General features: G+C 42.4%; 1 protein-coding gene across 5 annotated transcripts in view; it reads right to left on the bottom strand.

Moving 5' to 3' along the window:
• The window catches only part of NRCAM (neuronal cell adhesion molecule), a 276389-nt gene that overhangs the window by 28574 nt on the left and 229662 nt on the right, over positions 1 to 18153 (bottom strand). For 3 of the 5 annotated variants that reach the window (XM_055301030.1, XM_055301032.1, XM_055301033.1), the window contains 11 exons: positions 17130 to 17241; positions 15326 to 15492; positions 15084 to 15231; positions 12941 to 13065; positions 10779 to 10880; positions 6964 to 7161; positions 6601 to 6671; positions 4999 to 5224; positions 4509 to 4624; positions 2511 to 2715; positions 561 to 683 (listed from right to left, as the gene is read on the bottom strand). In XM_055301030.1, coding sequence (XP_055157005.1) covers positions 561 to 683; positions 2511 to 2715; positions 4509 to 4624; positions 4999 to 5224; positions 6601 to 6671; positions 6964 to 7161; positions 10779 to 10880; positions 12941 to 13065; positions 15084 to 15231; positions 15326 to 15492; positions 17130 to 17241 — 1593 coding nt within the window. Of the gene's footprint in view, positions 1 to 560; positions 684 to 2510; positions 2716 to 4508; positions 4625 to 4998; positions 5225 to 6600; positions 6672 to 6963; positions 7162 to 10778; positions 10881 to 12458; positions 12489 to 12940; positions 13066 to 15083; positions 15232 to 15325; positions 15493 to 17129; positions 17242 to 18153 lie in introns of all 5 variants that reach the window. The other 2 variants (XM_055301029.1, XM_055301028.1) reach the window with 1 other exon arrangement.

The raw sequence follows: 18153 nt of genomic DNA, 5'->3' as shown, positions 1-18153 counted from the left end.
GAGAAATGAGGATAGGACAATGTGGTCTTCCCTTTATATCCTCCCATTTCGGTGCTGCTATTTTATCTCAGCTATTTTCCTTGAGACAACTTTGCTCAAACAAAATGTTCTCATCGTGTGTCCAAGTACTTAAAGGCTTAAAATCAGAATTTTCTAAAACATGAAAGAGCTTTCGAAAAGGTAATTTTCAAAAAAAAAAAAAAAAAAAGAAAAGGTAATTTTCAGGGTTAATTTATTCCTCCAACAATTTTTAAAATCTCACACAAATTAAAAATTCTAATGCAACCACTTCAATTTTAATTCAATGATTTTAAAAATCAGAATAAATTCCTTTTAGGCAAAGAGTTGGATATTTTTATGCATATTATAACTGATTGCTTAATTTTCAACAGCATATATGTCTTTAGAAAATGGGATGTGAAGTTCCTTCTGGAATACCACTTGAAGGTCTATGTTTCTAACCTACAGCTCTAAAGAAATAACCAGTTTGTATTTTAAGAACATGGCTTTTTTCTCTTTCCTAAACCATACTTCCCCCTTCCCTTTTCCCAAGAACTCACTTGGCTGATATTTTAAGGTGTACTCAGTCAAAATGCCGTTCGGGCGGCTCGGTGGGTCCCATTCCAAAGTGAGCGAGTCTAGTGTCGGGTTAACAATCTTCAAAGAGGAAGGAGCACTGGGAACTTATAATGAGAACACAGAGTCAACAAAAGGGTTCGGGATGTTTCCAAATGTATTCGAGTGACATACTGCACCATGTTCACACCATCCCCCAAGGTCTTCTGTAGTCTCACTCTGGCTCCCGATTCAGCAAAAAACACACTAGCAGAAACCTGTGACAGGAACTTGTTCGGCTATTTTCCTTCTCTTCTTTCTCATCATTTCCATCTAGATTCATTAAAAAGCCATCCTCCAAAATACACTGAGACTTTGCCTTTCTACGGATCCAGACCGATATTGCTAAAGGAGACAGTCCTCATTTCGTAAACGGTGGCTCAACAAAAGCAGACTGGTGACTAAGTGGAACTACTCTAACCAAACCTTTGAGCAGATGCAGCTGTGTTCTGGACCATTAAGAACTGTTTTCTCCTACAAACCAGGGGTGTCCAAACAGCCAGCACACCCTGCCTGCTGGGCTCTGGGCGTGAGCCAGACTGCCCAGGTGCAGAGAGGTTCTTATCCGGAGAGCTGACAGCCGCCCAGGACCCTGGGGCCATGGACAAAAGCCCCGGTGCTGCAGACCCGCCTCCAGTCCGGGGAAGGCCTGCAGGGTGGCAGGTTCTCTCTGGCAGAGGCTGGCAAATTACCAGAGGAAACATGCCCGGTCTTCTTTTATTCACTTCCTCAGGAGGATGATGGCTGGCAGCAGCTCACCCTCTATGGCGCTGAGGCCCTCTGCATACCCACCATATTACTGAGGTCCATTAATGGCACCATGGTCTCTCCCTTCACTCTTGCCAGACACCAAGGGGTCAACCTGAACTTTTCCCCCTGCCTCGTTTCCTCCGTCTCTTTGGCTACTACCTCCTGTCAGGTCTACCTCATACATCTCAACCATATCCATGCCCTAGTCTCCTCTCCATGGCTGCCCCCCTTCAGGCTCTTGGTGGCCTAGGCTTGGGCCTACTTCTAGCTTCCCCAAGCCACTCCGTTCAGATTCAGTAGATGGTTTAAGGATGTTGATTCTCAAGATGGGGGGATTCATGGAACGCCTTAAACCCATTCATTGACCCCCTAACAGATTAGCCTTCAGGTTAAGAGCCTCTGGCTTACAGGTTAACATTCGTAGCATATAGGACCATCCACAATAGGGTCCTCCCTTGCTGACCTTCCTCTTTTCTTACCATTCCTGGCTACACAACTTGCAGTTCCTTGAGGGAGCCATGCTGTCTCACACCCTCATGTCTGTTGACATATTACTTCCGCTCTTCTTCACCCTTTAATTCACAGGTTCATCTCTACTATGACACCCTCCCTGACCCGTCTCAAGGAGCAGTGTGAGGTCTCACTGGTGAAGGCCCCAAGAGGAAGGAGCCTTGAACCTCTGAAGGAGCAATGGATTGAGGACAAGCAATTGAAATAGGATGGGAGCGGGGGACACAGGATGACCTTCTGAGGATGCTGGGTGGGCATCCCCCATCAGGAGCCCTCTAAAGGAGCCGAGACTGGGCTTGTCTGTGAACTATTTTTATCAAAAAGACTTAGGGAATCCACAGATGAAGTAAGGGAGGCTTCGAGAAGTTAACAGAAATCAGTTCAGGTCAGAAATTCAATGACCCAAGTAAGCATCAAATTAGCAAGGTTTCTGACGGTGTGAGTCAGTGGGGAGAAAAATTTAAGTCAGGAGAGGGAGTTGGGGGGAACAGCATTTTGAAGTGAAGCTTCCCACGTGCCCTCGGGCCACATATGAGCTGACACTTTGCCAGCTCTGTTGGGGGCCCTTCTGTCATGCAAAGCATCTCAGGATGCACCATATGTTCTAGGATCTCAGAGACACGTCACCCCCATACCTCCTTCTGGAGTGTTAAAGACTTTGTCGGGGCTGGCCGGGCCCTCCCCTTTCCCGTTGACCACTCGAACGTTCAGTGTGTAGTGGCTGTAGGGCTCCAGCCCAGGCAACATGCCGTGAGTCTTGTTGCCCTGGAAAGTGAGGATCTTTTTCTCAATGTGGCGTCTGTTTCTTTTCGATGAACCCTGTGCCTTCCAGTAGTAAATCTGAAAGACAAAGAACAAAAGTCAGGGACCTACAACAGGGAGCAAACAAGATTCCTCTTGCTCACAAAATTCAAGTTTGATACTGTGTCCTAGAACATGTTCTTGGTGCATTTTAGAAGAAGATTCCTGGCAAAACTGAGAAATATTGATCATGAGGCAAGACAGTAGAAGCCCAGACACAAGGAGAGAAATTGAACTGAGAATAGGTGATGTAGCTGGGCTATAGAATACTATTGGGTTGGGGAGCGTGAGTGAAATAAATGGAACAGCATGACTCCCATATAGATCTCTCTAGAACATAAGGGAATGGAAGATGACAGGACGATTGAAGTGTCTTACTTGTACAGAACATCCTAAAAATAAAAATTACTGCCCAGTATTTACATACTTTTCCAGAGCTAATACAACATCATGTGCAATATATCATTTAATTCAATCCTATAAGTCGTGGTAAAGCTTTTATTATTATTCCTCTAGCACAGATGAACCCCTGACCGCGGATTGGCTTGACCCCAGCCACTAGGCCATCAAAGGCCACAATGCAGCCTCCACCCCAAGTCTAGGGCTTTCTCACTAAACCAAACTGCATTGCTTCATTAAAAATATCTTTTTTTTTTTTCATATTAAACGGCAGGCACAGGTTTTGGAAAGAGGGAGAAGTGAAGGGTTAACTTTGGCTAGAAACCCAGAATTGCTGTTTCTTAAGTCCTCTTAAATTCTTAGAACTTAAAAAAAATTCTTAGAACTTTAAAGGCATTTTCAAGAGTAGTCAATATATACACAGCATCTGGAAACGTTAGAGAAAAAAACCCCAAAACGGAATATTATGCAGTGCAAAACCTGACCTCTAGGGGTCAGTGCTAATGACACAGCTGTGACTTTCTTCAAGGGTGCAAAACCAGTGCCTGGTCCATCCAATCACAAGTCTCTATGCCTCAGGTTTTCTGTGCTCCCCAAGAACACAGATAAACAATGGTCAGAATAATGACCCTTTTGGTACTAAATGATTCTGAAGTATAATCTGAATGATGTTCTAGAAAGTGCCTACAAGGGCACCTGGGTGGCTCAGCGGTTGAGTGTCCACCTTTGACTCAGGTCGTGATCCCAGGGTCCCAGGATCGAGTCCCACATCGGGCTCCCTGCAGGGGAGCCTGCCTCTGTCTCTGTCTCTGTTTCTCTCATGAGTAAAAAGATAAAATCATTTGAAAAAAATGCCTACATTATTTTCAGGACAATCTGTGTGTTTAACAGACATGGTCAGCATTGCTCTAAAGCTAGGTGCATTCGGTTGTATTTTAGCTCCTTAAACACTAGTTTTCTGCATTTTGTGCCTGTTCATTTTTTAGTTGGAAGAATTTTAGATCACCTGAGGGAAAAATGGAGAAAACAGGTTTGTTTTATTTTGTTTTTTGTTTTTTTTTAAATATTTTTTAAGGTTTTATTTATTTATTAGAGACAGAGAGAGAGAGAGAGAGAGAGAGAAGCAGGCTCCATGCGGGGAGCCTGATGTGGGACTTGATCCCAGGTCTCCAGGATCACGCCCTGGGCTGAAGGTGGTGCTAAACCGCTAAGCCACCCGGATGCCCTTTATTTTGTTTTGTTTTGTTTTTTTCCACTTTGGATGCAGTGAGGTTTTGCTTCTGTCCTAGCTGGGAATCTTTAGCTATGGCCTGTCTGAAGTGAGAAACCAGATGAACTCTCCAGGCCTCTGACCAAGAGAAGTGCATCTGCTCCTAAGGAAAGAATGCCAAAAAAAAAAAAAAAAAAAATTTTTTTTTTCTCCTTTCACTTGCCCGGTAGCCTTGTAGGTGTCCTCGGATACTTTTCAGAGGTACGGGGTCCCAGTGTACCTCAGCTAAGGTACTGTTCACCACGTTCACATGCACGTTTCCGGGAGCCACCATCGGGACTGGGGAAAAACAGGAAAGGGGGCAGAAGTATCAATGCTATTTTGAATTTCATGCAAAAATGCCACTAACAATTTTGGCAGGAAGTAGGACCCAGCCTTTATTCTATGGATTATCATGGATTGAGAGTGGATTTTTTGGTATCTGTTCACTTGACTTGGTGAGAGTAATAATGTCTCTTTTTAAAAAGCAACAGCCCTTAGCATTCTGAATCTATTTTTTACATTGCAGGCTGTTTACATTCAGCAATGTTGAGCAAAATAATTGCCACCTCTGTCCCTCCCAAGCTAAGCAGCTTCTGGAAATGGCCTTGGCTTGGTAAGTCGTTTTTGGTGGTATAAACAAAAGTATCAATGAGACAGCATCAAACACTTACGGTCTTCTCCAGAATGACCCATGACCACTGCTGGCTCTGGAGCAAACCCCACGTCATTCAGGGCCTGCACTTTTATCAGGTATGGGACAAAGGTGGGTGTGCCCGAGACAATATATTTGGATACATTCGCCACCACCACAGACGTCCATTCGTCATCACCATCTTTCTGGCGCCAGCTCACTTTGTACTGAAGGCCTGGCCCATTAGATTCAAAACCATTCAAGGGCTGTAAGAAAAGCCAAATAATCAGAGCTTCTAAAGCACATAGGCTGAGCACCCTTTTCCCAGAACACCAAATTCAATTCCCAGACTTACAGAAAGTGAGTACTGAAATACTAAAATGTGAACTATTAACAATGTCCTCCAGGGAACTTTTATCTTTTTTTTTTTTTCATTTGTGATGATATTCAAAGTTTGTTTGGGATCAACATTTCAAAGGTTACTAATTTCTATCTTGAAGTAGTAATTACCACATAAGGCTCTCCAGCTCTGCCTCCATGGTCAAGGGTGGGTGACTTAAAGCATTTCAGTTACATCATTGTCTAGTTTACTTAGAGCCAGAAACTTATAAACAGCTTATTTCCTTATTAAAAAAGACAGTTGGCTTGTCAGGATGCCTGGCTGGCTCAGTCAGACAAGCAAGGGAGCATGTAACTCTTGATCTCAGGGTTGTGGGTTCGAGCCCCATGGTGGGTATAGAGATTATTTAAAAATAAAATCTTAAAAAGAAAAGTTGGCTTGTCAGTCTATCCTGCTTTAAATGTCTGTATGTATATAAGTATGTATAAGTAGGTATGCATATGAGATCTATATGCATGCACAGATCTATTAAAATAAGTTTTAAAATCACACAAATGAATATATGGTAATTTTCCAAGTACAGAAAATACAGATAAACCAGGAAAAAAAGAGAGAGAGAGAGAGACAGAGAGACAGAGTTGGAAAACCAGAAACAAAAGAAGTTGACTACTTGGAACAACTTGGTACATATCTTCTAGATGGTTCTCTAAGATAATGATAATACCAGCTAGCATTCATTGAGCACATGGATGTGTTAGGCACTGTCCTAGAGGCCTTAGATTTATTAACTCCTTTCATCGTGTGAGGTTAGTTCTATTACTAATTCCCATCATACAGATACAAAATGGTGATGTTAAGCAACTGGTTTAAAGTCACACAGTAAGTGGCAAAACTGGGATCTGCACCCATTCATTCTGGCTCCAAAAATCAAGCTTTTAACTGCTACATAATAATGTCTCTTAAATAAGGATATATAATATATATTTTTCCACAAAGTGGATAAAATGGGATTTTAATAAAGACATTGTTTCTTGTTTGTTTAAAAAGAGAGTGTGCAGAGAGAGTGTGTGCAAGTGGAGGGAAGGGGTAGCTCGGGGAGAGGGAGAGAGAGAATCTCAAGCAGCCCTCGAGGCGGGGCTCGAATTCACAATCTGGAAACCACGACCTGAGCCGAAATCAAGAGTCAGACACTTCACTGACTGAGCCACTCAGGCACCCCCAACACCGACATATTTTTAAAACATCTTCCCCCCCCCCTCTGAGATACACTGAGGAAAGTTGAAGGCTTCATGCTGAGCTCACCTTCCAGGTAATCACCAAATTATCAGGCTCTGATCCTAGTCCTTCCACAGCCGTGGGATTGGTATCAGGTTCTGGAAGTTAAGCAGCCACAAGTGTGTAAGCTTTGGTCTTTTTTTTTAAATTTTTATTTATTTATGATAGTCATACAGAGAGAGAAAGAGAGGCAGAGACACAGGCAGAGGGAGAAGCAGGCTCCATGCACCGGGAGCCCGATGTGGGATTCGATCCCGGGTCTCCAGGATCATGCCCTGGGCCAAAGGCAGGCGCTAAACCGCTGCGCCACCCAGGGATCCCGCTTTGGTCTTTTTTTAACCAGTGGAAAACCTTTCTGTTTTATTTCCTGTCACAGAAGCCCCGTTTTACCTGCAGCTTTAGTCAAATACTGTTCAGAAGCCTCGCTGGGCAAGCTCCTCCCAAGACTGTTGATGGCCATCACTCTGAAGGAGTAGTTCACATAAGGTGACAGCTTCAGCTGGGCTGTGGTCTGCATTCCAGAAACCTCGGTTTGGTGGTGCCATAGCCCTGCTTCGTGCATTGCATCTTCATATTCGATGATGAATTCTGGCCGTGACATACACACACACAGAACCCAAGACAGTGACGTCAGCCACCTGAGGGTAGGCTGCTGGGATAACGAACAGCACACTCTAACAAGAGTAGCCCAACATGAATTATTTCACTTTCAAGAAAAATTCCATAGGAATATCTTGATTTAAGACTTCTATCATTATCCTCAATACTTAAGCATGCCCAATAATATTTGGGTTTCTTTCTCTAGCATGCTGAGTTTAGTTACTTAAAACTGTGTAGAAGGGGTCTCTATATAGCCTTAGGAAAAATTAAAATAAATGTGAGATACCACTCTCCACCCAACAGATGGACAGCAATCAAAAAGTGTAACATACTTTGTTGACTTTTACTCAGGGAAACAAGCATTCTCCTACTTTTGAGGAAGTATAAATCGGCACAACTTCTATAGAGGACAATTTAGAACATCTCACAATATTCAGCTCAGATACCCTTTGATGGATACACAATAATGTCTCTTAAATAAGGATATATAATATATATTTTTCCATAAAGTGGATAAAACGGGATTTTAATAAACACATTGTTTTTTGTTTGTTTAAACAAACAATTTTATTTTGAATAAATGTGCTCATGCATATGCTCAAGGGCACATGAAAAAAAGTCCACATTACAGCATTGTTTGCAGCTGAACCAAGCTAACTGCAAACAACCTAACCGTTCATCACCAGGACACTGATCTGCTAAATTACGGTATAGCCACACGGTAGAATATTCTGCAGCTGTAAAAACTGAGGAGGGCTTCTCCATATGCCACTGAAATGGAATGATTTCTGAAATACATTGTTAAGTGCAATAAAATAGGGTATAGAACAGTGTGGAACACTTGGGTAAGAGCACGAAGATGTACTGTAACATACACATGCACGTCAATGCTTGAATATACACAGACTACCTCCCAGAGTATACACACTAATAACACTGGTTGTCATGGGGGAAGTGGGAAGTAGAGGTGGGAGGAAGACCTGCTTTTCAGTGCATATCCTTTTGCATCTACTAAAACTTTGTGGCATGTACATGTTTTACCCTGCTGGAAAAAAATGGGTATTTAGCTATATATGAATTGCCTACTAATGTGCCATGTACCATCATATGAGTCACAGATACAAAGATGAAGTAGAAACACTCTGTGTTGCAGAGCTCTAAAGCTAAGTAGCTCGAGTTTGCCTTATTTTTAAAAAGATTTTATTAATTTACTTGAGAGAGAGCTAGAGCGAGAGAGATTGAAAGAGAGAGAATGCACAGAGGGAGAGGGTGAAGCAGGCTCCCCACTGAACAGGGAGCCCGACACAGGGCTCGATCCCAGGACCCTGAAATCACGACCCAAGCCAAAAACAGACACTTAACTGATATGCGCCCTCCTCAAGTTTGCTTTCACGGACTGGTGACCTCTATCCAGTCTCATAAACTGGTGACTTGCACATTTATATTGGCAGCCCCTGCCTCTCCCTTGAACTGCACACTTGAACTTGAACTTCACTGACTCAACACCTCCCCCTGCTTCTCTAGCACAGCATGGCAGACCAGTTATGGCCAAGAGTGATCCCGATCTTCCTCCCCAGCTCAAAACCTTGAAACTCATCTTGTATCCCCAACTTCTTTCATACTCTCCAATGTTTTGTTGGCTGTACCTTGAAAACATGCAAAATCTGACCACTCTCCACACCTCCGTCCCTCTCAGCTCTATTCCAAGCCACCATTCTCTCTCGTGTGAATCACTGCGTGACCTCCCCAATGCACGAATACCCCAGATTTCCTCAGCTCGTGGTACATGTAGTGTCTCAGTAATTTTCTTCATGGTTTCCTTCAGCCAAAAGAAATATCTAACATTTCCATGTAAGTAGTTAGGTCCATACAACTCAATAAATATTCACATCTTCATGACTTAAAACCTACTTGGCATTGCATAGCTCTTCAAGCCTTGTGAAGAGATTAGATATCACCTTCCTCATTCCCTGTTACTCACTTATTTTCATGGGGTACTTGCTTTTTGCCACAGCAAAGGCTTTGGGGACAGGGCATCATCACAATATGGTACTGAAATATCACATGGGAACTATAAACCACCTGAAGCTCATATTTCATGTGGTGTCGGACAGATGTGACTGCATTTTTTAAAATCAAAATTTAAAAATCAAAAACTTAAAGCATATCTCAAGGCATCCTTGTGAGTTTGCTGAGGTTCTCTGGGTGTATTTCATAGACAGCTGTGGTCCTACCTGGTCTCCCTGCTTCCCCTCTTGTTCTTCTTTAGACCATTTTCACTTTTTTAAAAAAAAGATTTACTTATATACGAGAGAGAGAGAGAGAGAGAGAGAGAGATAGCACATGAGTGGGAGGGACAGAGGGAAATGGAGAGAGAATCTCAAGCAGACTTTGCACTGAGTGTAGAGCCCATCGTGGGGCTTGATCTCATGACCCTGAGATCATGATCTGAGCTGAAACCAAGAGTCTGATGTTCAACCGACTGTACCACTAGACCATTTTCAATAGAATAGCCAGAATGATCTTTTAGTCACTCCTCTACCTAAATCCCTCCAATGACTTCCAACCCTTACTATGGCTTACAAGACCTGCCCAGTTCACATTCCACCCTTTAGTCGCTACAGGGAGAGCGTGGCCTCATGGGCACACTGCAGCAGATCCCTGGGGGAAGTGCAGCTGAAGGAGCCTGCCATCAATACTCTTTTTGGTGGGTTCTCTTCTGAGGGAGATCTGAGTTCTGTGTGTGTGTGTGTTCTATACATATATGTGCAAATACAATGTGTATTGCATTTTACATATGTATACACATATACATGATATTATATACAACAGCATAATATATTATTATTCATTTTATTTTATTTGTTTCCTCAGCTAAAATATAAGCTCCATAGGAGCAAAGATTTTTGACTGTTTTATTTCAGAACAATGCCTGGTATGTAATAGGCACTCAATAAATGAATGAATGACTGAATAAATGAAAGAGTAGAAATGCTCTGGAATCTAATGGTATCCTTTTAATATAGGTACAAAGAGTCTCCATGCATCCAAACCAGCCAAATCTGGCTATTGTGTTGAATTAACTGGAAGACTCAGCACAAATGAATGAGGGTTCTGATCAAGGACTGAAAACTCAGTTGAGAAAGGAACACCACTGGAGAGGAGGCTTCTGTTGAATTTCATTGGAAATACTCTGCTTTACCAGTGGTTGCAATAAATCAACATGCATGTCCCTTCAGAGTAATCCAAGGTATGCATCAGAAAGGAATTTAACTTTCCTGCAGCATATGCCTGAAGGTCATAATACATTCCAGGTTTGTGATACTCTCTCAAGTACATTTTCAGTTTTAAAACTTCTAAGCATCCCTAGAGTCTAATTTCATTAAGCTCTTCAACTAAGTGGCACCCCATCCCAGAGGCTGTCACCAGGAATACCTCAGGCTCTGAAGAGAGGAGAGCTACATATATGTCAACAGTTTTGCTCTATTAGTAATGAAGCAGAGAATGCCAGCAAATATCTCTGTAGGCATTTCAGCTGCACGTGATAAAGTGCTCTGGAAATGGTCATGAAATTTATCAGTGACAAAGACAAGGCTACCACATACTTGTAATAGGGCTGTTGTTGTCATCGCCTGGAGTCCACGACAACTGAACACTTTTGTCGAGTTGATCCGTCAATTCTAAGTCAAACGGAGGATTTGGGACATCTGTAGGCCAAACACATACACCACTGTTAACCATCCATTCTTCTGGGGTTCTCCTTCACTCGTGATACTTTTCACAGGGGGTGCATCTTAAAGACACAGCACACTTAATGGTCAATGAGCATGCATCTGAAATGAAATGGGAGCCACTGAGGTTGCTGGGAACACACAAGCACACCCATGACAGCCCATCAATGAGTTCTGCTTGTTCCTTTTTCAAATGAAACCAAATCGTCTGTGACCAAAACCAGTGAGGTGGGCACACGTGGTTCACCAGCACTCTCAATGTGTCTTCTCATAGACAGGAAGGAGCACAAACAGAAAAAATAATATTAAAGCTTAATTTTTAATGAATGGGAAACAGAGAATGGCAAATGCTAAAAGATCAATACAGGCAAATATAATGTGCTGCTTATGAAGACATCAATGTTCTTTCTGAAATGTGTGAAATTACAGATTTTGGAGCTTCTAGAGGATATTTCCATTTTTAGGGGAATTCTAGGATTGATGCTCTATAAGAAGGCCCTCAGCATGCATACCTCATGCAGATGCCAGTACCATAGTCAGGGGGACACATGGGGACACGGTGTGTTTACCCTCAGAGGACACTAGGATACAGACACCTGTTGGGACGGGAGTGTCCCAGAAGGATGTCTGCCTCTTCTAATGGTACGTCTGAGATCCAGAGAGTTAACGTTTCCCTCTGGGCTTTTTTCTGACCCTGCTCTTAGGAGTGATTGTGGCTCTGGGGGAACCAGGGGCCACATAAAAATACGGGCACTTCTCTCCTATCAGTAAAGAAATAGTAAATGTCTACCAAGGGCAGTTGTTCTATAGTATAACTAATGATACTATGTAAAATCCAGGTGAGTTTATGCCATAAAATTATTTTCATACTTATAGGCTGAATAAACATGAGAGTTCTGGAAATAATTTCTTTTTTTTTCTGGAAATAATTTCTGATTTATTTCCCAGACCTAGAAAAATCACTCAACCTGGAAATGCCTCCTTTTGATCCCTCTTTAGTGACTTATGTTTTTTAACATGATGAGTTTTTTTTTTCTCTAAGACCAAGGTCAAATGTTTTAAACATCTATTGTTTCCCACGTGAATTTCTTGAAAATGGAATCTCCAAACGTGTATGCTTCCAGAACGACATTTAATAGACTGAAATAAAAACCTAATTTGTGGGATGATATTTGAGATCATCCTTTTTTGTTCTACAAACTGTGGGGGACAGCGTTTGATAAAGCACTAGGCTATTTTACGGGGAAATTATACCAAAGAGGGACCTTTATTAAATTAAATGACTTTATAATAACACATGAAATATTTAGACACAGTGGTAACACACCCAGTGAAACATTCCAGAGCTATAATGAAGAAATGACATATAGTAGTAAATGGGCAACAGAACAGAACATTGGATAGAGCTCTCGTCCTTAAAAATCACAATGATGTGGTAGAAAAAAGAGAGCAAAAAAAAAAAAAAGAGAGAGAGAGAGAGAGCAATTATTATTATTTTTGCAAATGTGAACTCGTTCAACAGAAAACAGAGAAAGAGGACTCATATTAGTTTACCGTAAATAGGAGCTGGAGCTGGAGTAGGAGCTAGAAAGGACATTAATACAAAGGATTTTAATCAAAATTAGTAATGGAAAGATCTAAGATAGCACAAGAAGACATAGACCGACTGTGATTAAGATTCTAAAACTAAGCTTAGCTGTGAGAGATGGCGCTGAGAAACATGCAGTAACAATTTAGCAGGTGGGTAGAGGGGGAGATCCTTCAATTTTAAATAAAAGTACGTGATTCCTCCTGATTTCCTTATAAAAATATCACTAACATGCACAAGCATCATTGTATTCCAGTGCTGCTACCGTAGTATAATTATACTGAAATTACTGCCTCAAAGGCATCTTTCAAAGAAGACAAATGTAGGTATTTAACTCACTTACAAAATTGTAAAGCTCTAACAAGCAGACATATACTACGGACACTTTTGCTGCCGACCTAGCAAGGGTGGCCTAGCAACACCGTGCAGTGTGAGTTCTAGATCTTACCAACGACGCTCAGCACAGCACTGGCCGAAACATTGTCCAGAGTTGTGTTGGCCACACATGTGTAGGTGCCACCGTCATTGTCCCTTACATCAGCCACCACCAAATGGTCCTTGTCAACAGTGAATCTGTGAAGAAAACAGGTTCAGACCAGGTGAAATGGACATCCAACCACACATGATGGATGGCTGCTTTGCTGGCATGAAAGAAACTGTGAATTTGAAAACAAGAGGGAGATGGCAAACATTTGCAGCTCTTTAGAGCAAAAATCCAAAAAATATGTATCACTCTGATCATGATTAAAGCTGAAAAACGATTAGAATGGATCAGAACCTTGGGTTAGAAGGGATGGATGTCAAGTCACCTGGCCCAGTGGCTTTTGAGCATGCCTCTGGGGTTTTCGGGGCTTCCCTGAAGACCAGGGGCACGCAGAGGTGAGGTGGGGGCAGCTGCATCACCCTTACTAGCAGGCTCTCCTGTGGCTTCTGCTGCTAAGAAACATTTGGATGCCACTCAGCCAGCTCCATTTCTAACCTAGTGTATATTCTTAAATAATTTATTATTATTATTTTTTAAATACTTACTTACTTACTTACTTACTTACTTACTTATTTATTTATTTATTTATTTATTTATTTATTTATTTATTTATTTATTTGAGACATAGGCAGAGGGAGAAGAAGGCTCCCTGCAGGGAGCCCGATGCGGGACTTTACCCCAGGACCCCGCAATCAAACCCTGAGCCGAAGGTAGACGCTCAACCACTGAGCCACCAGGTGCCCCTAAAAAATTTATTATTGACTGTGAAAATTTTGTGCCACTTTTGCCGCATTCATAAACTCTCATGGGGTAAGTAAGTGCAAAGAATAGTATTGACTTTATCAGAAGAGACAAGATGACTTCGATGAACAAGCACCACCAAGAGTTCTCTAGAGGTTACTGGCTGGCATGAGAAATCACTCAGTAGGTCAAAAATCCATGTAAATTGGATTCATGCATGATTTTAACAAGGATGCATAAATCATTCACTGTCTTTTCAGGGAATTTCCAAGCTCAAGCTTTAGCCACCTTAACTCAACAGGCATTTCTTCCTATTTCTTTCTCTCATTTTTACCAACTCAGATTCCACAAATAAAACCAGCCAGCTGGGGGGCAGCTGGGTGGCTCAGTCGGTTAAACATCTGCTTTCAGCTCATGATCCCGGGGTCCTGGGATGGAGCCCCACATCAGGCTCCCTGCTCAGCCCGGAGCCTGCTTCTCCCTCTCCCGCTACCCCTCCCCCTGCTTGTGCTCTCTCACTCACTCCCTCTCAAATAAATAAATAAGATCTTTTATAAAAAAAAAAAAAAAGCCTGGCCAGCTGAAGTTATAGAATTAGATGGAAACCCAGGGTATAGAAGAGAAAGCCTTTTTTTTTTTTTTTTAAGGAGCCGTCCAGCAACAGGCGCTGCTTAGGCACACTGGGAAGCAAGCCACATAGAGCATTTCCACCAGCACACAGCATTTCTTCCACCAGGGGCCTCTGTGACAGCTAAGATTCATGTGGGTCAGCTCCATATCAATTCCTTCAAATTGAGGCTTCACATGGAAAATCGGTATGACTTTTCTTTCATTCCAAGCTCAAGGACCACAACACGTTTAGGCTCTTTTAAATACTTTACCTGTTTTTTCTTCTCCCTTCTCTTTCTACTGGCTTTAAGAGAAATCAAAAGAAAATGCCCCATCCAAATAAAAGCTGGTGTCCTTTAAAATACTGACAAGGATTTAAGCGCACTCTACTGATTAAAGTGATCGCATTTCTGCTCATTTGCAGAATGGTAACGAAAACATCTGTCGAGACTTCACTGTACAAGGTACCGAACAATGGAAGGCATCCGAGCCCTGAAAGGTTTCTCCCATCCTGAATTACACAGGAGACCAACACACAAAGATAGACAGACATTCTCAGGGTCTGATTTCAACAACTTGATACCTTTTTTTTAGATCTGCACATTTTGCAGCAGGGAGAAAATGCACTTTTTTTTTGGAGAGAGCGGATCTCAGAAACTTTGAAAACATCCCCACTAAGTCACTCCACAGTAAACCTTTAGTTCATAGCAGCTCAAAGAGGCAGGGAAGAGAAAGGCAAGAAATGGTCTTCAAATACCTTCCATCATTGGGCAGCTCACCGTTGTCCTTCAGCCACGTGATGGTGGGGATCAAAGTGTGATCGTGTTTCACTTTGCATTCGAAGGACACCGTGCTCCCTCTTTGCACCACTGCATACTCAGGCTGTTTAATGATCCTCGTGGCATCTAAAAATCAGCTATCGTTACCCATTGCCAAAGCTGAAGAATTTGTTCAAAGTCACGCCATACTTGGAAAAAAATGTCATCACCTCTGGCTTACCTTTGACTTCCAAGTGAACTTCGTTCTTTGCCACACCTAATTTATTCCTTGCAACACACGTGTAAGTTCCTGTACTGTCCTTTTGGGCCACGGGAATTTCCAAAGTCCCATTTTCATGTAAAACATAAATATCTTCATGAAGAGCACTGCCTTTGGCTCCTCTGAACCTTCATTGCAGAAATGATCACCGTGGGAATAAAAAAAATCATAATTTGAAATCAGGCATAAAATGCCACATGTGAGGTCAACACATGATGATCTACATCATAGTATAGAAGGAGACATTTGGAATCTGCACAAGACATTTGGAATTACGTGCGCATAAGTCAGTGGGGTCAGTGTAAGGCAGGATGTTTAAAACTGGAAAATTTAATGAGAAATGGTGCTTGAAGCATTAGGGTGACAATATGAAATACTTGAACAGTAATGTTCTGTATCAGATTCATATTTAATACACACTGGTTATTACAGAGGTTCTAGAAGCTCAATAACGTGTTATTACCCAGTCTATCTCCCCATAGGTGACAAAACAGGAGAAATGAAGACGGGGCTTTTTTGACCTTTTCTTCCTCCTGGGACATATCTGTAAGTTCATCTGCAGGCTATAGTCCCAAAGCCATCTTGATGAGAAGATATTTGATTTGAATTCTAAAGAGTTTTTTTATTCATACGCATAGGAAAATATCCAGGGAAGAAGAACGATAAAGCATGTATGTAAACTACGTGTCCATACAGCTTCCTGCTTGCTGTCAGACAGAAGTGGGGACGGATAAAACCAGCGACTCAAAGTCAACCTAGGCTAAATGTTAACTTGGAGACCTCGATTAGGATGCCATCTGCCCAGGCACGGTGTTTCTCTTCTCTCTGGCTAAGGTGGAGACCTGGGGAGACCGTGCTTAATCCTACACCTGGCTTCGTTCTCACGCTGGTTGGGGGAGCCCAGCTCAGTGTCTGCTTGGTCCCTGACTGACTGGCTGACCATCAGTAACACAATGTTCTAGTTTTCTTTCACTCTGAGCTGCTGCCTATCCTTGCCTTGCGCCCCCTAGCTCACGCTAAAGAAAGCAAGCAAAGGGGATAACCAGTACCTCTACCAGGAGTGGCACTCAACCAGGGATGGTTTAATGTGAAGAGTGAAAGGACACGAGGGGATCCCTGGGTGGCGCAGCGGTTTAGCACCTGCCTTTGGCCCAGGGTGCGATCCTGGAGACCCGGGATTGAATCCCACGTCGGGCTCCCGGTGCATGGAGCCTGCTTCTCCCTCTGCCTATGTCTCTGCCTCTCTCTCTCTCTCTCTCTGTGTGTGTGTGTGTGTGTGACTATCATAAATAAATTAAAAAAAAAATGAAAGGACATGAGCGAGCTTGGCTGGATCCAAGCTGGAAAGCTCAGGTGGGAGAGTTACCAACAATGAACGTGGGGGGAAAAATTCTGGTTTTGAGCTTCTAGAACCTCTCCTCGACCCTGAAGGATACTTTATGATTGGAGGAATGTCCCAGCCACCATTCTTTGTGAAGTCCCAGCTGATGCCCACAGCATTGTAATATACGGCAACCTTAAATTTCTAAAAAATATATGTCCATACACCTCTGTGCTGGACAAAGGGTGCTGCTGAACAGACTGCACATGGAGGAGTATTTAGCACAGAGCAAGCGGTTACTACACATTTATGAAGGAAATTAGTAATAATAGTATGGTGGAGTCTCTACGGTTGGCTCTCTGACTAAATAAAAACTCAACACACAAAGAAATGTGAAGGCTTTAGCAAATGTAAATATTAAAAATGAATAGAGCCATTACTCACCACTCGATGGTAGGCAGAGGAGACCCAAAGAAGGCACAATCTAGCAAAGCCGGCCTGTCTGCAATGACTTGGTAGAGTGTATTTGCAGATGTAAGGATTCGTGGTGGCTCAGCTAAGAAGTTTAGAAAGGTAAAGTGCATATTAAAATAAAATCAACATTTAGGCTCAGCGTGTATTTTTCTGTATTTGAAGGCCATTTAAGTTCATAGTAAAGCATAACCAATATGTCCCTCTCCTTACATTCTCTAGCAGGTAGGACACCATCAGCCCTCAACAAGTTTTCTCCTTCTGCTTCATATCCCACATCTTTCTCAGGCCCAGTATTTTAGTGACTTATTTATCTATATGTCCTACTATATACTGTGAGTCCCTTGCAGGCAGGGAATGGGGCTTTTATTGTTTTCTTTCCAGAAACTAGGTCAGTATCTGGCATGAAAATAATGGCCGAGTACCTCTTTGTTAAGTGATTGGTCCATCCTAACCCTGGGGTTATGATAGGGGTGGGTGGGTAGGAGTGGGTGGCAAGCCACACAAACTGGCAGAAAGGAGCAGAGTGTGGATGACCGAAACACAGAACAAGAAATCAAAACCGCCTCCTAAACATCCAGCAACACTGTAAGTGTGCTCAGCTCTGCATGTGATTTACTGACCTCTATTTCAAATATGAGGGAAAAAATACCAAGTACTGGTTGGCTTCCTGACTTTAATTTCATTTGAGAGGGAGCCTACTACACTTAAAGAGTTGAAATGCAATTCTCTGGCACCACAAAAACAGTTCTCACATAAAATTTTAATAAATCTGATGTTCTGGTGGTTTGGTCCAGTATGAGGAACAGAACGTTCACATAAATCACCCATCTCATGCAGAGGACCTGTATAAAGATTTTTCCAAAGAAGACATACAGACGGCCAACAGACACATGAAAAGATGCTCAATGTCACTCGTCATCAGGGAAATGTAAATCAAGACCACAATGAGATATTACTTCATGCCTGTTGGAATGGCTAAAATCAGGAAGACAAG

Source organism: Nyctereutes procyonoides, unplaced genomic scaffold, assembly GCF_905146905.1.
Source record: "Nyctereutes procyonoides isolate TBG_1078 unplaced genomic scaffold, NYPRO_anot_genome, whole genome shotgun sequence".
Classification (NCBI taxonomy): domain Eukaryota; kingdom Metazoa; phylum Chordata; class Mammalia; order Carnivora; family Canidae; genus Nyctereutes; species Nyctereutes procyonoides.
Note: the sequence above shows the minus strand (reverse complement) of the source record. Positions and strands in the feature narration are given on the sequence as shown.